Raw genomic sequence first — 19,679 nt, 5'->3', positions numbered from 1 at the left:
GATGAACAACTTCTTTTACTGACTAGTCATGAAAGTTTTTATGAACTTCTTTATCTCTCACCCACAACACTTTGTGAGGTGACCTTGTCACTATGTGAACACAATGAATGTCTACAGAGGAAAGAACCAAATATTATGAGGACTAACTACTGGAATGGAAAGTGTCTATTAATAGCTCATAATAGGCACTAAATAATGGCAACCATTGTTACCAAATTCAACACTCACTCACTCACTGAACAGAAATGTGGAAGTGGGATGGTAAAGCGGAAGTTTAAGCTTGGAACGGGTTATTATGCAGGGTTAAGAGAATCTGCCCTTATGGATCTTGCAAGAAGACAGGGATCTTGCCCAAATGCCATTGCAGTACCAAGGGTAGGGAGCCTAGCCAAAGGTGAAGTTGGGCATAGCCATGCCACTGCCTCCAGGCCATCCTTCCATGTGTTGGAGTGCTCCAGGTGACACAGAGGAGAACCTTGTTTACTGTTCTTGTCCCCAAAGCTTGAGATCCTTCTGTGGGCAAATGCCTGCACGTCACTGCTAGATCACCTGAGTGAAGGACTCTGAGCCCCTGGTATTTGCAATAATCGATCTCATCCTACACTTGTCCTTCCAAGCTAGCATTTGGTTCTGATCTGCGATCACTCCTGGAATGTCGGTAAAAAGTGCAGATTCCAAAGACCCAAGCTAGACTTGTGAATCAGAATTGCTGGAGATGAGGCCCAGGAATTTGTTCAACAAGCTGTGGATCCAGGCATATGGAACCTTTTGAAATTCACTGCTCTTGGAGAAAACCCATGCGTTTTGCATTTTTTTTTATATGAGAAAAAGCTGCTAGAGACTTTTAACCGGCAATATAAGAGAAGATAATAACAACAACAACAGTAATAATAATGGGTGGAATCGTGGGGAGGGGTCGTTTGAAGCTCTATTTGAGAACCTGCACGGGTTCTCAGACAGGCTTGATGTTGGCCTGTCTCAGCCACCTTGACGCTCAGGTAGGAACTCCTGAAGAAAAGAATAAGTCTGGGCCGCGCCCCATGAGATGGTTGAAAAGTCTGGGATGTCCATTGCGTTCTTAGGGTCGCGTAGGCCACAGGAAGTTCCGGACAAGAACTTCCCAACAGGCCATAAGCAGACGCCCCGAGGTGCGCAAGCGCGTTGGCTGCCCCAAACAATTCTGGCAGCACAACCCTCCCGCTACCTTCAGCGCCGTCGGCTCCCAAAAGTGAACGTGGCACAAAAGGGTGGGACGTCCGGTCCTGGAAGCCAATGCGCATGTGGCAGTCAACCGGTTACGCAATACTTTCTGTCGCGTGATCCTGAGGACCAATGAAAATGCATAATTGCAGTTCACGTGCCTCGGTTTCCGTTAGCAACCAGAGGCTTCTAAACAACCTATCCTCCCTCCGCATCTCTGGTCCAAACAGCCTCGGCGATCCCAGCCTTGGCGGGGCACCGCCTGGCCTCTCCGGTTCCTTTAGGCTGCCGGCTGCCGCCGGCCGCCTACCACCATGGTGAGTAAACAGCCCTCTGGCGCCGCACCGCGCCCCGGAGAGAGCGCGGTCGGGCCTGGAGACACTGAACGGGTGGGCACGGAGTGATTACGTGGCCTCGTTGGGTCTGGGGTCTCGCTCCTCAGCCTGTCTGAGAAAGGGAGGCTGCGCCAGGCGCGAGAGGTTCGGTTAACCTCAGCCCAAGCCCTTCTGGGGTGTGGAGTTTTTTCCTAGCAGCCTAGCTTCGCCGCGCCGCTCCGTTTCTCTCGCCTGTTTCTCACTCTATTTCAGGAGGCTCCAAGTTCACACACACACACGTTAACACACACGCAGGGTTCTCAGTTTCAAGAAGCTCCAAGTATACACACACACGTTAACACAAACGCAGGATTCTCAATTTCAAGAAGCTCGAAGTTTACACACACACGTTAACCAGAGGAGAAGGGAGAACGAGTCCGGCTTTCTGTATGATTGAAATCCAACTTTCTGATGTGGAAGTGACTCTAAGAATCCCAGCACCCCATTTTAAAGCTTAGGAATTTGGGTCACATTTCCTTTGTTTTGGCTTGCTCTAAAAAGACCATTAATCTCTCCAGCGATTTATAGCATGTCATATTAAATGCTAGTCATACTTAGTACACAGCACTGAAGTGTTCAGAAAAATGGATGAAACCAGGGTTGAGAGCATCACTTGAAATGGCTACTGAAATACCTCAGCAACCAAAATTTCTCTTTAGCCCACACTGTGTTCCAAGCACTGTCTGGAAGCTGAGAATACACCTGTGAACTAAACAGATTGTTCCCTCCCCTTCTTGAGTTTAGAGCCTGTCCATTCGTTCTCTTGATTTCCCTAAACTATCAGGAGAATATGTTGAAAACAAATGACACACACACAAAAAAAGTTATCTCTTCCTGTTCTATCTTCTGTCATTCCTTTCCATCAGTTGACAACTGAGGCTTTGGAATCAGGCTCAGGTTCTTCATTAGTAAATCACAGATAATAACCACACAAGGCTGTTAACATGTTAAGTAAGATAATGCATATAAAACATAGCACAGTACCTGTGAAAATATTAAGCATTCAGTATCTGATAGGTATTATTAAACAGTGCTCATTTTTATCATTACAGTTTCCTCCTTGTACTTCTCTTAAACTGTGTATGGATTGTATGGATTTGTGGGCATGGTTAAGAACAGGGAACCATTTCTGGGTACCTTACCATCTCTTGTTCTAGCCCCTACCCCTAAACACACGTACACAATTTATGGTACAATTTCAAGAAATTAGCTTGGCAGTGCCCTGGCAGGATTTCTTGCTATATGTTTTCAGCTCTTTTTATTATTATTTTAACAGAATATTTCTGCAACAAAATTTAAACAAATTCTGACTTCCTCACTTGGACACCATTGTTTCTAACCATTTTAGGATGGATCATTGTATGTACCGCATTTAGCAGACAGTAAAACCAATGTCATTGGGGTTAAGTGACTTGGTGACAGACTGTTACCAAGGTAGATAGTTACATAGCTAGACCTAAACCTGGTTTCTAACCCAGTGCGTTGTCTATTATACCATACATCTACCTATTCCATTTCCTCTCTAATGATTTGACATAGATACGTAGAGGATATGTGTGGAAGTAAAGGTTTGTGAATAGCCATTTCCTAGGCTGATGCTATTTTTCCTTTTGAACTCAACTGTCCACTTTTACTCCCTTTCTTCATTCCCATCCATTTTAACGGAACTTTTCTGTCACTTACCCTTCTCAGTTTGAATAATTATTCCTTCTTGGTCCCAGGACAGTCTTAACTTCCCTTGAAAGGAGGGAAAGGAATGAACAGGTAGGAATTGGCCACCTGCTTGCACAAGGCACTATGCTAGGTGTTGTGCAGCATAAGAAATGATTCATGCCCTCATAGTTTATAATCTAATTGGAGGAGCAAGACGTGAAAAAAAAGATAATAATCCAAGGTAGTGATCAGTCAGTGATGGTGCCAAAGAAGTAGCAGAGATTATGTATGCTAGCTTTTGGAGGAAGGCATACCTGTAGGGTTACTGAGCGCATGTTGGGAGAGGTCGCAGATTAAGCCAAACAGGTTAGGCTTTAAAGGGTGGGTAGGAATTCAGTGATGTGGTGGAGCATGTGTATAGTGGCTGGTGAGAGCCAACTGTATGCATTTCTTCTCATCTCTTCATTCAGTGACATTATATTGGTGGCTTGAAATCAGCCGTGATGGAAGTATTTATGGCACGGAAATCAGCAATGCTACAAATCAGGCCCCCTACCTAGAAAACCTGCTGTTAAATATTTACCATCACACCACTGAGCAGGAGTCAGATTCTTGAATAGGAATTCGATACTTTAGGATCAGAGTAACATAAGCAAAATTAAGGCAGAAAATTTTAAGTCATGTTTCAGGACTGATGAGCAGACTAGTGTGGCTAAAGTAGAGTGTTCATTCAGCAGAGTCCTGGGAAACAGGGTAAGAGAGTGTAGGAGGTTTTGGGCAGTAAAGAGTGTAAATTTAATCTCATAGACAATGAATAATGATTAAGAATCTGTTTGTACTTTGTTTTTAGCAAATTGCGACATTGTTTTGTGATATTTCTAAATTGTGGGATATTCTTGCCCATACTGATGTGTGACTTTAAGAGATAATATTGTCTCTAATGTAAGTAGTCAGTTATTTTTAATGCATAATAGAAATCTGTCTTGTTAGTCATAATTCAGGTGCATATGCGACTCTAACCTGTTGCACTTGAGTACCTGTAGGTTTCCCTTTTGTTTCCTTTCTGCTCTTGCTATCTCCATTCTGTTCTCCAGACCTTAAAGACTTATGCTACCCAAACTGCTTTGTAAAGCTCATCAGCAGCTTAATTACAAATCCAACAAACATGGCTGATGCCTTGCTCTTAGCTGACCTGCTCTATTCTTTGGCTGCTAGCTCTACCTCCTTGGGCTTGCCTCTTAAATATCTGTCAAGCTGTCATCTGGTTTAAAGTACAGACCAATTAGTGGTTCTTTCCAAATCAAATATACTTGTTAAAGCTGTATTTAATGGGGTTAGGGCTAAGTTTCTGTAACATAGTTGTTTTTTGCTTTAAGGTTAATGGCTTGAGGAATACAGCAGTTTCTCTCTCACTTAGCCATCTCACCGCTCATCTCAGTGAGAGGGTCAGTGCCTCTCCGTGAGGTAGAGACATGGGTCCCTCTCATCTCACTGTTCCCCCCGCATGTAGGGCATTGATGTCTGCATGATTCAGTCAAGTCACCACCTCTTCCAGGTATCAGTGGCAGAGGTACACCCCATATCTTAAGACCAATTCTTTGGAACTAGACCACAACATTCTTACTGAGAAGTAGTCAGAAGTGTGACTTGACTGCAAGGAGGTCAAGGAAGTGTCATCTGGCTGGGCAGCCATGCATCCAGGAAGAAGGGAAGAATAGAATTTGATGGACAGCTAGCAGACTCTTATGCATTTTCATTGTTGGCTCCTTGATCAGATCTTCAAGACTAACAATTAAATTACCTCTTTCTTTTTCAGGCAGAGTTGGGCCTAAATGAGCACCATCAAAATGAAGTTATTAATTATATGCGTTTTGCTCGTTCAAAGAGAGGCTTGAGACTCAAAACTGTAGATTCCTGCTTCCAAGACCTCAAGGAGAGCAGGTAGGTATCAGAGGAGGACTCTAAGCAAACCAGATAGGAACATGGATTCTTTCTGGTAGCTGGTATGGGGATGCCTAGCAGAGGCCAGACAATTTATGGGATTCCTCAGGATCAATTATGTGCTAAGAGCAGCTGCACTAAGCCTCACGGATATATGAAACAAAAGAAGTTTTATTATGGTGGAAGCAATAAATCTATCAGAAATGCATGTGATAATTATAAGATGGCACAGTTTCAGAAGGGTAGTCAGGAAGTTGCCAAGGGCTTATGGATTAATGATGAGTTGTTGTATGAAAGATTCCAGAACTTTAATTACTTGAGTTATTAATTAAATAGTTAGAGCTATAAGATATGAAAATTAGTGAGAAAACACCTGTGTTTCATACTGAAGAAAGGAGAGAGGAAAACAGCAGGAAACCATAAAAACCTTGCTGACTAGTACCGAAATTGTTAGTTGATTTCTAGCATGAGATAATAATGGTTGGACCATAGTTGATTTGTAGCAAGAGATGAATGTCAAGTCAGACATAAGTGAAAAAGACCTCCAGGGGAGCTCCGACTGCCATCAAACCATGAGTGTCTCAGTAGTAGAGGCCATTAGCCTTAGGCCATTCAGCCCATTAAACTCACCTGGTAAGCTGGCTGCCTAACCTCCAGCGGATGAAAGCAACAATTTAATTAGCAAGAATATGATATGTTCTATTAAAGAATATAGAAATATTATTAATATTTTAATAAGGACTTTTGTAAAAAAAAAAAAGTTTTGGTTTTTTAAGACTAAATTCTGCTAGCTAGATGAAACACTGAAAAATTATAAAACAAATACTATTAACTTGCATTCATGATAATGATTTAGTGTAAATGGATCTTGCTTGATGATGTCTTTTTGGAAGTAGGGAAGAAAATAAAGCTGCGGTTGGGGTAGTTGCTCTTCATCTGCTGAAAGGTTGAGGGAGAAGGGAGTTTGGAGGGTAGAGGTACGGAGAGGAGAGGACTGTGTTACTATGATACTGTCATTGAAACTAGAAGGCACACACAGAAGCTTTTTTAAGGATTCAGCTGTGGGGCATAAATCGTTGCCCAGCATCATTGCTGAAGATGATTGTGGGGTTTAGTCACCACCAGTGTGACCATAGGCAGGTCACCTCCACTCTGCAGACCTATGCTCCTATCTGTAAAGTTAGGAGATCGTAGAAGATGACACCACAGTTCTCTTACAACCCAAGCATTTTCTATGTGAGAACAGTTTTTTGTTTGTTTGTTTGTTTTTGGAGACAGAGTCTTGTTCTGTCGCCCAGGCTGGAGTTGAGTGTCGCGATGTTTGCTGACTGCAACCTCCACTTTCTGGTTTCAAGCGATTCTCCTGCCTTAGCCTCCCAAGTAGCTAGGATTACAGGCATGCAGTGCCATGCCCAGGTAGTTTTTTGTATTTTTTAGTAGAGGTGAGTTTTCGCTGTGTTGGACAAACTGGTCTCGAACTCTTGACTTCAAGTGATCCATCTGCCTCAGCCTCCCAAAGTGCTGGGATTACAGGCATAAGCTACCATGCTTGGCCCTGAGAGTAGATTTTTAATGCTATTGTTGATGATGATATTCATTTTTGTGAAATAAGCAATGGAACTTTAAGGTAAGCTAGGTTTTTTTTTAATTATTCTTTTGGGTCTCAAGAATGCAAAGAGAAGCAATATATAATTACCATTTATTTCCCACAGGCATTTACTAACCTGTGACTAGTTCATACAGTTATTAAAATGCTAGAGAAATATTAGAAAGAAATGAGACTGTGCCTACCAGGTGACTTTTAAAATTATTAAATGTAGTAAGACTGGTTTCAGTGGAGTTTGAAATAAGACATTTAATACTAAAAAATTAAAGAAAAAAAATAGAAGACGGTTTTGGGAATGTGTATTAAAGGATGTGCACAATTTAATCATTTGAATAGATGACAAAAATTGAGTTTAAATTATTTTCAATGTTTTATTAATAAAGAAAATAGTTCCCAGAGAGATTTTTCACTGTAATCTTTGAATTTCTTAGATTACATGAATTTGGATTTCTTAATTTGTTGTATTTTGTAGATTTTGTTGTTGTTTATCCATAAGTTTTGGATTGTGGTTGTTTTGCAGGTTGGTGGAGGAGACCTTCACCGTAGATGAAGTCTCTGAAGTCCTCAATGGATTGCAAGCTGTGGTTCACAGCGAGGTAGAATCTGAGCTCATCAACACCGCCTATACCAATGTGTTACTTCTGCGACAGCTGTTTGCACAAGCTGAGAAGTGGTATCTTAAGCTTCAGACAGACATCTCTGAACTTGAAAACCGGTAATAAAATTTGTACTTAAAACTGTGACAATAGTGGCCCAGGCATAATCTTAAAAGTTAGTGAACATCTTTGCTGCATATTTTCTTGGGGCCAGTGTGTGAGAAAATTTGGGTAGGGTAACAGCAAAGCATCGAGTCACGGAGTGATGTCTAGCGTACCACGCAGCACCCTTTTAAAAGTTGTTCCACTGTTCCTGGGTATTCCAGGGGCCATTGAGATTTATGAAATTGCTTTTCAGGCTGTCATTATTTTTTACAGCATTTTTGTTAGCTTGGTCAGTATTACAATCAGTCTTTATAGATTGGTCAATTAAGAAATAAAGATTATGAGACAGTTCAAAAATCAATTCAAATATAAATACCATCAATTCAATGTAGTAGCATTGGAAGTTTTCTAAATAATTGAATTTAAAAGTACACATTTATTAACTTTAAGAAATATGAAATACAGAAAAGTTTATAATATGGACATCAAAAGCTCAAATTGAAAAAATATGGTAAAATTGGTGAAGTTGAAATCATTTTAAGAACAGGCATGGCAGAAATCAGGAAGGACTGGCCACCAAGCCCTGTGAACTTCTCCAAGCGTGGTCACAGCATGTCAGTTCATGTGCAGGTGTTGAGCAACACTGAGGACAACCTGTGGACTGGGGAGGAAAATCCTTTGACTTCTGCCACTGTCAGGAGGTGACTGGTGAGAAAACTGAGAAGGTGGCACTTACAGAAGCTTAGAAGCTGACTGCTGTTAACTCTCTCCGCTTGTGTACAGAAGTTCTCATTGGCCTTGGCCAGTCTTCAGATGGCACACCCCCACTATCTGTCTTTCCTAGGGAGTTGTGATACTCCTTTTCAAGAGGTACTATGGACTATTTTCATTTTTCTGAGGCTACTTTATTAAGAATCAGTTTGTCTTTCTTGAATCACCTTCTAGCTAACAATACATATTATATAATAAAAAAATCTCCTCATAGCACCTGGAGAATACAAAGTTGACTATAAATTTCCCTCACTTTTATATTAACATTGTAGTGTATTTCTAGCAATAGATATTGCATACCTAGTAGGTGCAAAATGCCAGGTGCTGTGGATGATCACATTTGAGTCCGTGTGGTTTAGATTCTCAACCATTTGCAACTAACATTTTTGATATGGTGAAGTTTGGTCTTCCTTGTTCTGTTCTCTCTGGCATTTAATAGGTTGGTACCAGTGATTTTACTCTTCTTATGTGTGATATAAATCTGTTTTAAATGAATAATTTTTATCTTTGTTTTAATCTTCAAGAGAATTATTAGAACAAGTTGCAGAATTTGAAAAAGCAGAGATAACATCTTCAAACAAAAAGGTAACTTTGTGGTCATTCTAAATCCGTATCTTAATAGCCAGTATTTAAAATCCTCAAGTCACTCAAAGAATTCAGAGATCAAACTGAGAACTCTTAAGGAAAAGCATTCAGTTCAAGAGTAAAATTCAAAAATTGTCTCTCATATTTTGAGGCAAAAGAAAAAATGTTTTGGAAGTAACTATGGAAAACTGCTTTTGTCTGTGATGACCTACACAAACCCATGATCCCTGAGTCCAGTCTCAGTCCCACCCATAAATACTCTACTCAGAAGATGCAGAGCACAGGCTCTCGGGTCAGCCACACCTGGGGATACTTCCTGGCTGTGTTACCTTGAGCAGGTTATCTGAGGTAGCTGAGCTTCATTTTACTCATCTGACAAATGGAGACAATACTAGGAGTCATCTACTTCTCTTTCTAATCATTCTCATTAACTGGCATGACGACTTACGATTCCACTTCACAGACGTACGGTGAATACTCCATTGTTGGATAAACACTGCTGAGATGAATCTAGGTACACACCCATACAAAACACTTTCCAGTTATTCCTTTGGGTCATATTTCTGGCGGAGAAATTTCTGGATCAGAGGGCAAGGATTCTTTTGTTTTTAATACATATTACTAAACTACTGGATTACTTGTGCCAAATTATTGTTTATCTATAGTATATTTGCCTAGATCTTTATCAGTATTACAGTTTTTCACAGAATCTAAGGTTCATGCAGAAATCACTGTTTCAGCTCCCACAGGTTAAAACTCTAGTTCCTAAATGCAAGGCTCTATAGCAGATCTAGCTTTGAGCTCCTTCCTTCCCTCCTTTCTTCCCTCATTTTCCGTTTGTATTTTTTTAAGATACAGGGAAGATAGGTTTTATTTTTACCCTGACAGGCATATCGTAGGCACCGGGAATAACAAAGGATGAATCCAACAGAAATCTCCGCACCTGTGGAACTGACATCCCAGTGGATATGTTTATATACAGTGTCTTCCACTTGGAAGGTGCAAGTGTTCAGTGATTATACATGCTTTATTCTGGGGTGATTTCAGTTTGGTTTCTTTATTTTGTTTCAGCCCATCATAGATATCACAAAACCAAAGCTTGCTCCACTTAATGAAGGTGGAACAGCAGAACTCCTAAACAAGGTAATGTTATTATTTTGAGAAATGGAAAACCTCTAATTCTCTCCTCTCATTGCCTGAACAACTCTGGGATGGAGAAACAGAAGTGGAAGGTTTGATTCAGGACCACTGAGGATAATTAGTTCACTATAATAGTATTACTTAATGGTATTTCATAGGCCAGAAGAGGGCATCCTTACCTTCTAGAGAGCCTGAAGTAGCTCTTGATCACAGCTTTTCCAGGTAAAGTGAAGAGCATGACATTTTGGACAGCGTTTATTGATGGACATTTAAAGTTTGTGATCTACGGTAACAAAGAGAAGGGTTTTTGCTTTAAGTTTGTAAAAATTATTTATCAGCATGGGTTGAGTATCCCTTATCCAAAATACTTGGGACCAGAAGTGTTTTGGATTTCATATTTTTGAATATTTATGTTATACAGACCCAGATGAGCAGCCCAGATCCAAAAATCTCATATCTGAAATTCTCCAATGAGCATTTTCTTTGAGCATCATGTCAGCGCTCAGAAAGGTTCAGATTTTGAAGCATTTCAGATTTCAGCTATTTTCATGACCTTGGTATTCTCAACATTATGCTAGATGTTGTTAAAGAGATAAAAAGCAGTGTAATACCTTGTCCCTTGCCCTCAAAAATGTAATAGTTTTATTGGGAAGGTAGAACTGATGCTCTAGAAATGGAGACCAGAGAATACTCTCCTGTGTGCTACAGGTGTCATACTTGGGGGCAAAGAAGACTCAGCTGTGTGTGGATGAGAGTAGGTGAGAACAGCCTTTTGGATAAGGAGGCACCTAAGCTGGGCCTTGAAGGGTGAAGACCAGTTAAATTCTAGAGGAAAAAGAAGTGAGTGTTTTGGGCAGGAGAACAGAACAGGCAGTGACTTGGAAGCGGCATGACTTGGAACAGAGTGCAGTGCTCTCTGACTGGCCTGATGTGTTTGTCGGAGTCTAGTGGAAAAAAACACAGGTGACTTGAATGTTTGAGCTGTATAAGAGCAAAGGTGTTTGCTCAACTCAGTCAGAAGCATCTGTGGGCTTGAGCATGGTACTGAAATGAAGGAGTTCTCCGGATTAGGGTCAACAGTGTGCAGTGGAGGCTGAGAACAGACCCAGGATTTGCAGGACCACCTAGGAGAGAGATGGCAGGGAAGGGGGTCTCTGGAAAAAGCTTGAAAACAGAGGGCTGAAAGAGGAAAGATGTGTCTGAGAAATTGAGAGGAAAGGAACTGGCTGTCTTAGGGCCAAAGCTGACTCACAGATACTGAGGCTGATGGTCTGGATGAAATTGAGATATTACCAAAATATCAGTAGTGCATTTTTGAGCTATTATGTAATTTAAATTAAATTTAAAACTTAGATTTTTAAGTGAAACAAGTAATAATTTCAAATATTAAAATATTTTGGTTAATATAATAAAACTTGTATTTACTCACAAAGGAAATTTCAAGACTTCAAGAAGAGAATGAGAAATTGAAGTCAAGGTTGAAGACCATTGAAATACAGGTAGCTGAGAAATGTTTTGACACAATTATTGACTTGCCTACAGATTAAATACTGAAAGTGTTTTGTTTAAACTTCATTATAGGCTACAAATGCACTGGATGAAAAGTCCAAACTAGAAAAAGCACTGCAAGATTTACAGCTTGATCAAGGAAATCAAAAGGTGAAACAAGTTTTAACTACCTTTTGCACATTTTCTAAATAGAATGAAGTTCTAAACTTCAAATTACGTCTTAGTTACTGCTCACTGCACCCCACCCTCTGCCACTCCGAGACAAATGCCTCTATAGTCCTGTGTTGGGACATCCTTGCCCCCAAAAGGCCTGGTAAGAACCAGTGGCCTTCCCTCTGTCCATCCTCCAGGGCAGAGGGGACAGTACATAGCACACACACCTGTAATTTCCCTGGCATGCAAGATATTCTCACATTTTTTAAAGTTTTTCCCTTTCACTTTGACATCCAATTACAGTGGGGGGTGGGGATGAAGAAAAGTTTTTAGTTAATTGGTTTATATTTAGGTTTTATTATACTGAACATTACCTAAGTTTGCCTTTGATGAGTGTGACAAAATGGTTATGAATCTGCAAATCCATCTGTACCTAGGTGGCACTGTAGAGTACAGTGAAATCCAGTGTCATAGTTCTTCAGGCCTGTCTGAATGTAATGACTGAATGTCACTGTCTGCAGGAAGTCATCCTACGTGCAGTTCTGTCTCCGGTGGCCTTTCCATTGAGTGTGCATGCTACAGTATGATTTCATGTGAGCAGGACCATTTGAGTAGATATTCAGTTCAGCACTGGCTTTCCTAGTGGTCACACTCTCATAAACATCTGTTAAACAATCCCAAAATCTGCTTCACTGGGCTTTTGCTAATCTTATTTTCTATGAAGACTCTCAGACACGCACAGAAGTAGAGGGAACAGTATAATGAGCCTCCATCCAGTCATCACTAGTGACCAGTCACCAGCGCACAGCCAGCCTGCTTTCATCTGTACCTCTACTTTCTTCTTGCCACCGCCCCTCAGGTTCTTTTGAAGCAAATCTCAGACATTATACAACCTTATCTGTAGATATTTCTTATACGGGAGGATACTTCTTATATGGCTAATGATTTTCAACCATATTATATACCAAGGACCATAGATTTATAAAAACATGAATGTCCGAGAACAGCTTTATAATTTCTCCTAAGTCACACAATTGCAAACATGTTTGGATGATGAATTTGTTTAAAAGCTTTTTGGGGCGTTGCTCTAATTTTACTTTGAGATTTTGGACACAAAAACAACCAATGAATACATGCCTTTATTACTTGCAGTAAAATAAAATCTTTTTTTCAAAGACCAGATTTCAAAAATGAGGAAAGATTTTTTTCTTTTGTTGAAAGTACTTAAGTACTTTTTTTTTTTTTTTTGAGACAGGGCCTCATTTTGTTGCCCAGACTGGGGTGCAGTGGTGCAGTCATGGCTCACTACAGCCTTGACCTCACTGGCTCAAGCAGTTCTCCCACCTCAGCCTCCCAAGTGGCTGGGACCACAGGCATGTGCCACCATGCCTGGCTAATTTTTTTATTTTTTTGTACAGATGGGTTCTTGCTTTGTTGCCTAGGCTGGTCTCAATCTCCTGGACTCAAGCAGTCTTCCTGCCTTTGCCTCCTAAAGTACTGGAATTATAGGCATGAGCCACTGCTCTTGGCTGAAAGTATTAAGTACTTCTTCATCTACAGATTAGCCAGTTATAGACCATTTTACTGTCATATCAATACAAGTATTTTCTCTGTCATGAATCTTACCCAGTCAAAAGCAAGATCCAGCCGGACTGTTATGCTGTAGTTGTCAAAGTATGCAAAAATATACATATAAAAATCTTAAAATCTTAAAAATTTTAAAAACCATGTAATCAGTAATTATGCTTTCATATTATTTCCTTGTAAGTGATGACTAAAGTATGTCTATTACATTTTGGTATAAATTATATTACCTTTATCATTTTTTTCCATTATTTTGAAGAATTCAGACTACTTTGAGGATTTTTTTAAACTTGGCTTTTCAAAATGAAACCTATTTACCATCTCAACCCTGGTAACACACATCTTGGAGTGAAATACCAGCAGAGCACAAGTCATACTTTATGTATTTGGAATTCAGTGACTACTGAGTGTCAGCCGTGTGCAAGATACCAGGCACCTGGGGCTGACAAGGGATTGGCCTGCTGGTGACTCTGAAGAGGCTGGTGCTTACCCAGGCAGGCAAGGAAGGCTGGCATGCACACACAGCACACATCATTTTTTTCATCTCCTATGATGTTGAATCACCATTCTAAAACAGTTATTTTTAGAATGTCAACATGAAATTACGTGCATGCATTTCTTTTCCATAGGATTTTATAAAGGCCCAAGACTTGAGTAACTTAGAAAACACAGTCGCTGCTTTAAAGAGTGAGTTTCAGAAGACACTTAATGATAAGACAGAAAACCAGAAGTCACTGGAGGAGAATCTGGCAACAGCTAAGCACGACTTACTCAGGGTTCAGGAGCAGCTGCGCATGGCTGAAAAGGTCAGAAGACTGTGTTTAAGGGATTTGTCTGTGAATGTCCAATCCACTCATACACACAGTATAGAGGAATACTTGTGACTAAGATAAACATTGGACAACTGCAAATTCAGATTATTTTTTTCTCAAGATATTAGCCAATATGTTCTAAAGATTAATCATTTCTGGGCCCTGGTACTCTTCCATCTTTGGTACTAAAATATCTGTGATAATAAGACATCTCCTCTCTCTCTCTGGTGTGGTGAAATGCTCCTGTAGGCAGCTTGAATCCTGCCCTACACCCCACCACGTTGCTCTTCTGCTCTTTCTTCCCACAGCCTGCAGAGGGATGGGAGACTTTTTTTTCCCCAAGGATTTCTATATTTTCTTAATAATTTATATAAAATATGTAGAGAATTAGAGTCTTCACTTTAGGGATTACACTCAAGAATGTGGGAGTTGAGGCTGGGTGCAGTGGCTCATGCCTGTAATCCGAGCACTTTGGGAGGCCAAGATGGGAGGATCTCTTGAGGCCAGGAGTTCAAGACCAGCCTGGCCAACACAGTGAGACCCCATCTCTAAAAAGAAGTTAAAAATTTGTTCATATAAAAAAATGGAAAAAAGAATATGGGAGCTAAATTTAACTAAATTAAAAATCCTTTTGCTAAAACATACTGCTTTGGAACTTGGAAAAAAAAGTATGCTTATTTTGCTGGAAAATCAGTTTAATATTCCAAATAGCTTTCTTATATCTAGGGGCTTGAGTTATTTACCAACACTGTACAAGGGAAAATGTTGCTGTTTTATGCCTTCTCATTTAAAAGAATATATTTTTAAAATTTGGATAGTCTTAATTTTATGTATCTTTTAAGGAAATTACAAAATCATTAGCAAAATGCTAGTAAAATTCAAGCAAAAAAAACCCCCACACATTTTAATCATATTTGTTATCTCTTTCCTTAACTATTTTTTAGTAATGGGCTGACATTTTTTACTAAGCAGGAATTAGAAAAGAAATTTCAGCAAACAGCAGCTTATCGAAACATGAAAGAGATTCTTACCAAGAAGAATGAGCAAATCAAAGATCTGAGGAAAAGACTGGCACAGTAAGCCACACTGGTCCTGCCTTTGGATTTCTCTCTCTGGATGGATGTTTGTGCTCTATTAAATCTCAGCTTGTTCAGAGAGGTCAGGCCGGTGGTAGTTGCTGGATCATTCAGTCCCGAAGCCTTCATGTGAGGAAAGCGGAGGAGCTCCGGCCTGACCTCACTTGTAATGCCCACCAGGGCTGCTTTTTAGGTTCCTCTAGGCCTTTAGACTCCTACAGTGAGCTGCCTACAGTAAGCTGCTCTTGGCAGTAGATTCACTTAGCAGGATATCAGACAGGACACACAGCAAGCTAGCAGGGCAGCATTAGATAGTTCTCTTCTCCTCTGTAGTATACTCTCAGCTGTCCAAGAGCTGGTCTTACTGTTCCCCTAAGTGATAGATAAGTTGGAGAGAAGGAGATGCATGCGGATGGGTGTCACAGCCAGCTTGGCTTAGAAGTCCATGGTCTACATAGAATTAGTGTCTCTTGTAGCAGTTACATGATGCCCAGTTAGGGATATGTCCAGTTAAAAGAACTTATCACAGGGGGAACCTGAAGTAGTGGCTCCCACCACATATTTATAGTTCATTCACAGCCCTCCAGGTCCAGATGTGGTCATCCAATGTTTTGCCTGGAAACTGAGTTGACATTTTACCTTTATCAGAGTTCCAGGGGAGCAGAGCTAGCAAGTGAATTCAAGGTGAGATTTGTCCTTAGAGAAGTAGATTTGCTAACCCTTTACTCACATAGTTGTATCGACCATTCTTGTCAATCTGACAATTGAGGTAATTATACTAAGTTATCACAGGTCTAAATGCCAAATATAGAGACTTGGAGTCTTAGCAGCAATCCGGCCCATCATTCTACCTGATGTAAAAATCCCCTCTGAATCACTGTCAAAACTAAGTTGAATGTGTCCAACTTCTATCATAGCAGTAATTTGAAGTGAGACATAGAGTGTCACTGATTGAGTCACTGCAGTTGCTTCAGGTAAACTTATTTGGTCATAACAACCAAAGGTATCCTGACTTTATGTTCTTAATTTACATCTCCAGATATGAACCTGAGGATTAAAACGGAAGATTGCATCTGGAAGCTGACACATATAAACATACACGCAGTCTCACGCAGGCATGTCTCACTCAGGCATGTACTCTGAAGAATTTTGTCACATCCCCTTTTTATTTTTCTAATATTTAGACTTTGCTTCTAATATTTCAAACTAGAGTTCATATTTTCAGCTAATTGAAAACAGGGAAAACCTAGTGATTTTGGCTGGTCATCCCACACACCTCTCTAATGAGTGCTCCACAGTCTTAGCTCGCACACTGAGAATTCTTTAAAGAGATTTTTAGAGTGCGAAGAAGAGTCTTATCCTTCTGCATTAGTATAAAGAGTCTATCTTTTTAATAAATGTTAAAGAAGCTAACAGTGTCTGTACTTATGCATTCCTCATGAGTAAAAATAAATAGGATTATTAAAGATAGTTATCATAAAAGATAGTTATTACAAATGTCTCTTTATTTTTAAAATGAAATCTTCATTTACTCTATTTGATGATGAAAAAACTATGAATTCCTTGAAAATGTGAATTCTATTCCACCTATTATGGGTAAGCCTCTTACCAATTATAAGGAAAATTAACAGCAGTGAACATGAACATTCATTTGAGCTCCCCAGTCTCCATTTTAAAAACCATTTGTCAGAGGCGGCTCAGCGTTTTTGGCAGCATGACTTTTCGTGAGTCTGTGTTGCTAACGTGTAAGTCAAATCCATCCTGCACTTCGACAGTTTAGAAAGCATCTGGACTCAGAATAAATGTAATATTTATACTTGTTGCCAGAATATTCTTTGACATTTTATGTTAAATAAGAACACTTTTAAAAGACTTATACTCAACATAAAATCAGCTATCAGACTTCAGATTGGACTTTATGTAGTAATTATATTTTCAAGAGGTTTTCACTATATTTTTATTGGCCTGGTTTTTTTTAGAAGATTTTGAACAAATCATTAGGAATTGGGTGTCATATCTACACTTGTGTAAGGCAGCAGTATACTGTAGGGATAAGCAAAGTGAAGTCTATAAAGCAGTATCCATCAGAATGAATGTCCTTACTCTTCACATATTGATAGTAATTTTTCCTGCTTCTAAGAGTATCACACCCTAAATGAACACTGTCTACTAAGAGACATCCAGTTCCACAAATAAAAACATTCCACTTCCATAAATGAAGATTTGATTCCAAGAGACAAGTTGACTGATTGGAGTATAGGCTTGTTATTATTTTTAGTCAAGCTTTTAATAATAGCCTTGAATTTTTTATTTTTCTTATAAGTTTTTATTAAAATAGTAAAGGAACAAGTGACAAAGGGTAAGATAATTTCCCTGCAAAAGGACACAGAAGGCAGTCTTAAGATGAATGGATCAGAGAAGGGAGAGATCAAATGCAGGAACAAGCCAGCATTTGCTGTATGTTTCTTCCTCACCTCTTCCATATTTATGTCACTTATCAGTTTCTGTGTCCTTTTGGAGCTTTTGTTGAGGGCTTCAGTCTCACCCTGTATTTCTTTAGCTCCAAACTGACACTCTCTCTGAAAATCTATTCCATTATCTGTGGCCCAAGATGTTCTATATACAGAAGCAGAACTTTTGGCTAAAGGGTTAGTGTGTCTTTCAGAAACCATTCAATTATTTTCTCCCTATACCTTTCTCAGTTTGATACCAGTGGGGAAAGAAGGTACATTGATAAGAAACCTATATTGCTGGGTAGAATTTGTACTTGTTTTCTTGGTAGCAATTTTGCAATATTCTGTAGAATATGTTCCTATTGTTTAATAAAACATTTCTAAAACCTTAAAACCTAACTATGCCAAGCATTAAGATAAACAGATATGATGTCCTTTGACATAAATCAACATGATGATTCTTTGACGTGTAAACACATTTTAGTGTTTCTGGTTTGTCATTTGTGTGTGTTGTTGCTTTTATTTACACTATACCCTTAGCAAAATAGGGTGTTCAATTTTCATTGTTTTTAGTAGTTTCCCAACTTTAAGATTTATCTCATTTAACTGAGAAAGAAAGCCTTTTTTGTATATATATTTTGGATTTCTAAGAATGTTGGTTTGAGCCTTGATTAGACTTTTAATGTGCTAAGTCAGATAGGCAGTCTGTGCACTGGTGACCATCGCAATACAGCTTTGGTTTAATTTAATTCAGGGCTGCTGCTGAGTTATGTGCAGACTTTTTGTTGACCAAAATAAAATGTTAAGGGTTTTTGTTATTAATTTCTTCTGTTTGACATTTAAGTGTTCATTTTTTTCCTTTATGTATTACATTTTGAACCTATATTAAATAAATGTTTATATGATCATTTGCTTATGTCTTAGAAAGCCTTTGCTGTTCATTATTTCCATTCTGATTAACTGAAAGAGATTTATAGAGATGTTCACATTTTAAGCCCTTGGTGCTTTTAGGTTTCTATTGGTTGCAAAAAATTTGGCATTAATGATTTCCCTCTGCTTATGTGGAAATGCCTGTGTTCCAAAGCTTTGCCACTAGATGTTCAAGACGTAATTTGTTATGTAGGCCAGCCTTCCAGAAGAAGAGCGATCTCAGCAAAATGGCATTTCATATTCAGACTAAACAGTAGTATTTAGACAATAATATTTTGACAAAAGCATTTTCAAAACTGCTTAGAAAAAGGTTTCAGTATTCACAGAGGAGAAATATACTTAAAGGCAATAACCTCTCTCTCGAAGAGAAGAGAGGTGAGTGGGTTGGTGACAACTGGTTTGGGGACTTTTGCATTGTGTCATCAGCTCCTCCATCAAGTGAGCAGATTGCTGTTACTGCCTACTGTAGAACGTGAATTAATAGAGTAGTCAGTCTTTTACATTATATGAAGTATAACTTCCTCTCTTTTTTACCTATAATACAGCCTTTAACTTTTACAGATTAAAAAAACCACTGTTAGACAAAGCAAAATGGAACCTGGAAAATCCTTTATAGTTTTGTAAAATAGCAATGGGCCTACTGTCAAATTAACCAACAGCTTTTTAAATGGATTTTCATGAGAACTCGGAAAAGAAACATAACCACCAGGAGCCAGCATGGATCTCTCTAGTAAGAAATCAGGTATGGCAGAGCCAGGTGTGGTGTCTCATGACTGTAATTACAATGCTTTGGGAGTTCCAGGCAGGGGGATTGCTTGAGGCCAGTAGGTCAAAACCAGCCTGGCCAATATTGCAAGACCCCATCTCTACAAAAAATTTTAAAATTAGCTGGACATGATGGCATGCGATCACATCACTACACTCCAGGCTTCATGACAGAGACCCTATCTCACAAAAAAAAAAAATCACATGTGGCAGACTAAACTCATTTGTCTTTTTAAAAGCATGAGAGAGATAGTATGTCAGAATTTCAGCAAGGTGCTTGACAAAGACTCATGATAGTTTTGCTGAAAAGAATCTTAGGTGGGTTTTCCCACATGTAGACTCTAGGATAAAGATTTGGGCGCAAGTAATTTATTTGGTAAGTAATTTTAGGAAATCCTGTGGAAGAACTGAGGAACTGAGGCAGAT

The 19,679-nt window shown here is 39.4% G+C and overlaps 1 protein-coding gene across 1 annotated transcript; it reads left to right on the top strand.

Annotated features, from left to right (window-relative positions):
* Positions 1 to 1,364: 1,364 nt before the first annotated feature.
* Positions 1,365 to 18,485, top strand: LZTFL1 (leucine zipper transcription factor like 1). Its single transcript, XM_035275057.3, has 10 exons — positions 1,365 to 1,517; positions 5,044 to 5,168; positions 7,295 to 7,489; positions 8,771 to 8,831; positions 9,903 to 9,974; positions 11,405 to 11,470; positions 11,553 to 11,630; positions 13,847 to 14,023; positions 15,002 to 15,105; positions 16,145 to 18,485. Exons 1-10 carry the CDS (start codon positions 1,515 to 1,517, stop codon positions 16,161 to 16,163), a joined length of 900 nt encoding a protein of 299 aa, XP_035130948.1. The 5' UTR covers positions 1,365 to 1,514; the 3' UTR covers positions 16,164 to 18,485.
* Positions 18,486 to 19,679: the final 1,194 nt, after the last annotated feature.

The sequence above is a fragment of the Callithrix jacchus genome, chromosome 15 (genome assembly GCF_049354715.1).
Source record: "Callithrix jacchus isolate 240 chromosome 15, calJac240_pri, whole genome shotgun sequence".
In the NCBI taxonomy this organism is placed as follows: Eukaryota; Metazoa; Chordata; class Mammalia; order Primates; family Cebidae; genus Callithrix; species Callithrix jacchus.
The sequence above is the reverse complement of the archived record's forward strand: the minus strand, read 5'-3'. Positions and strand labels throughout refer to the sequence as shown.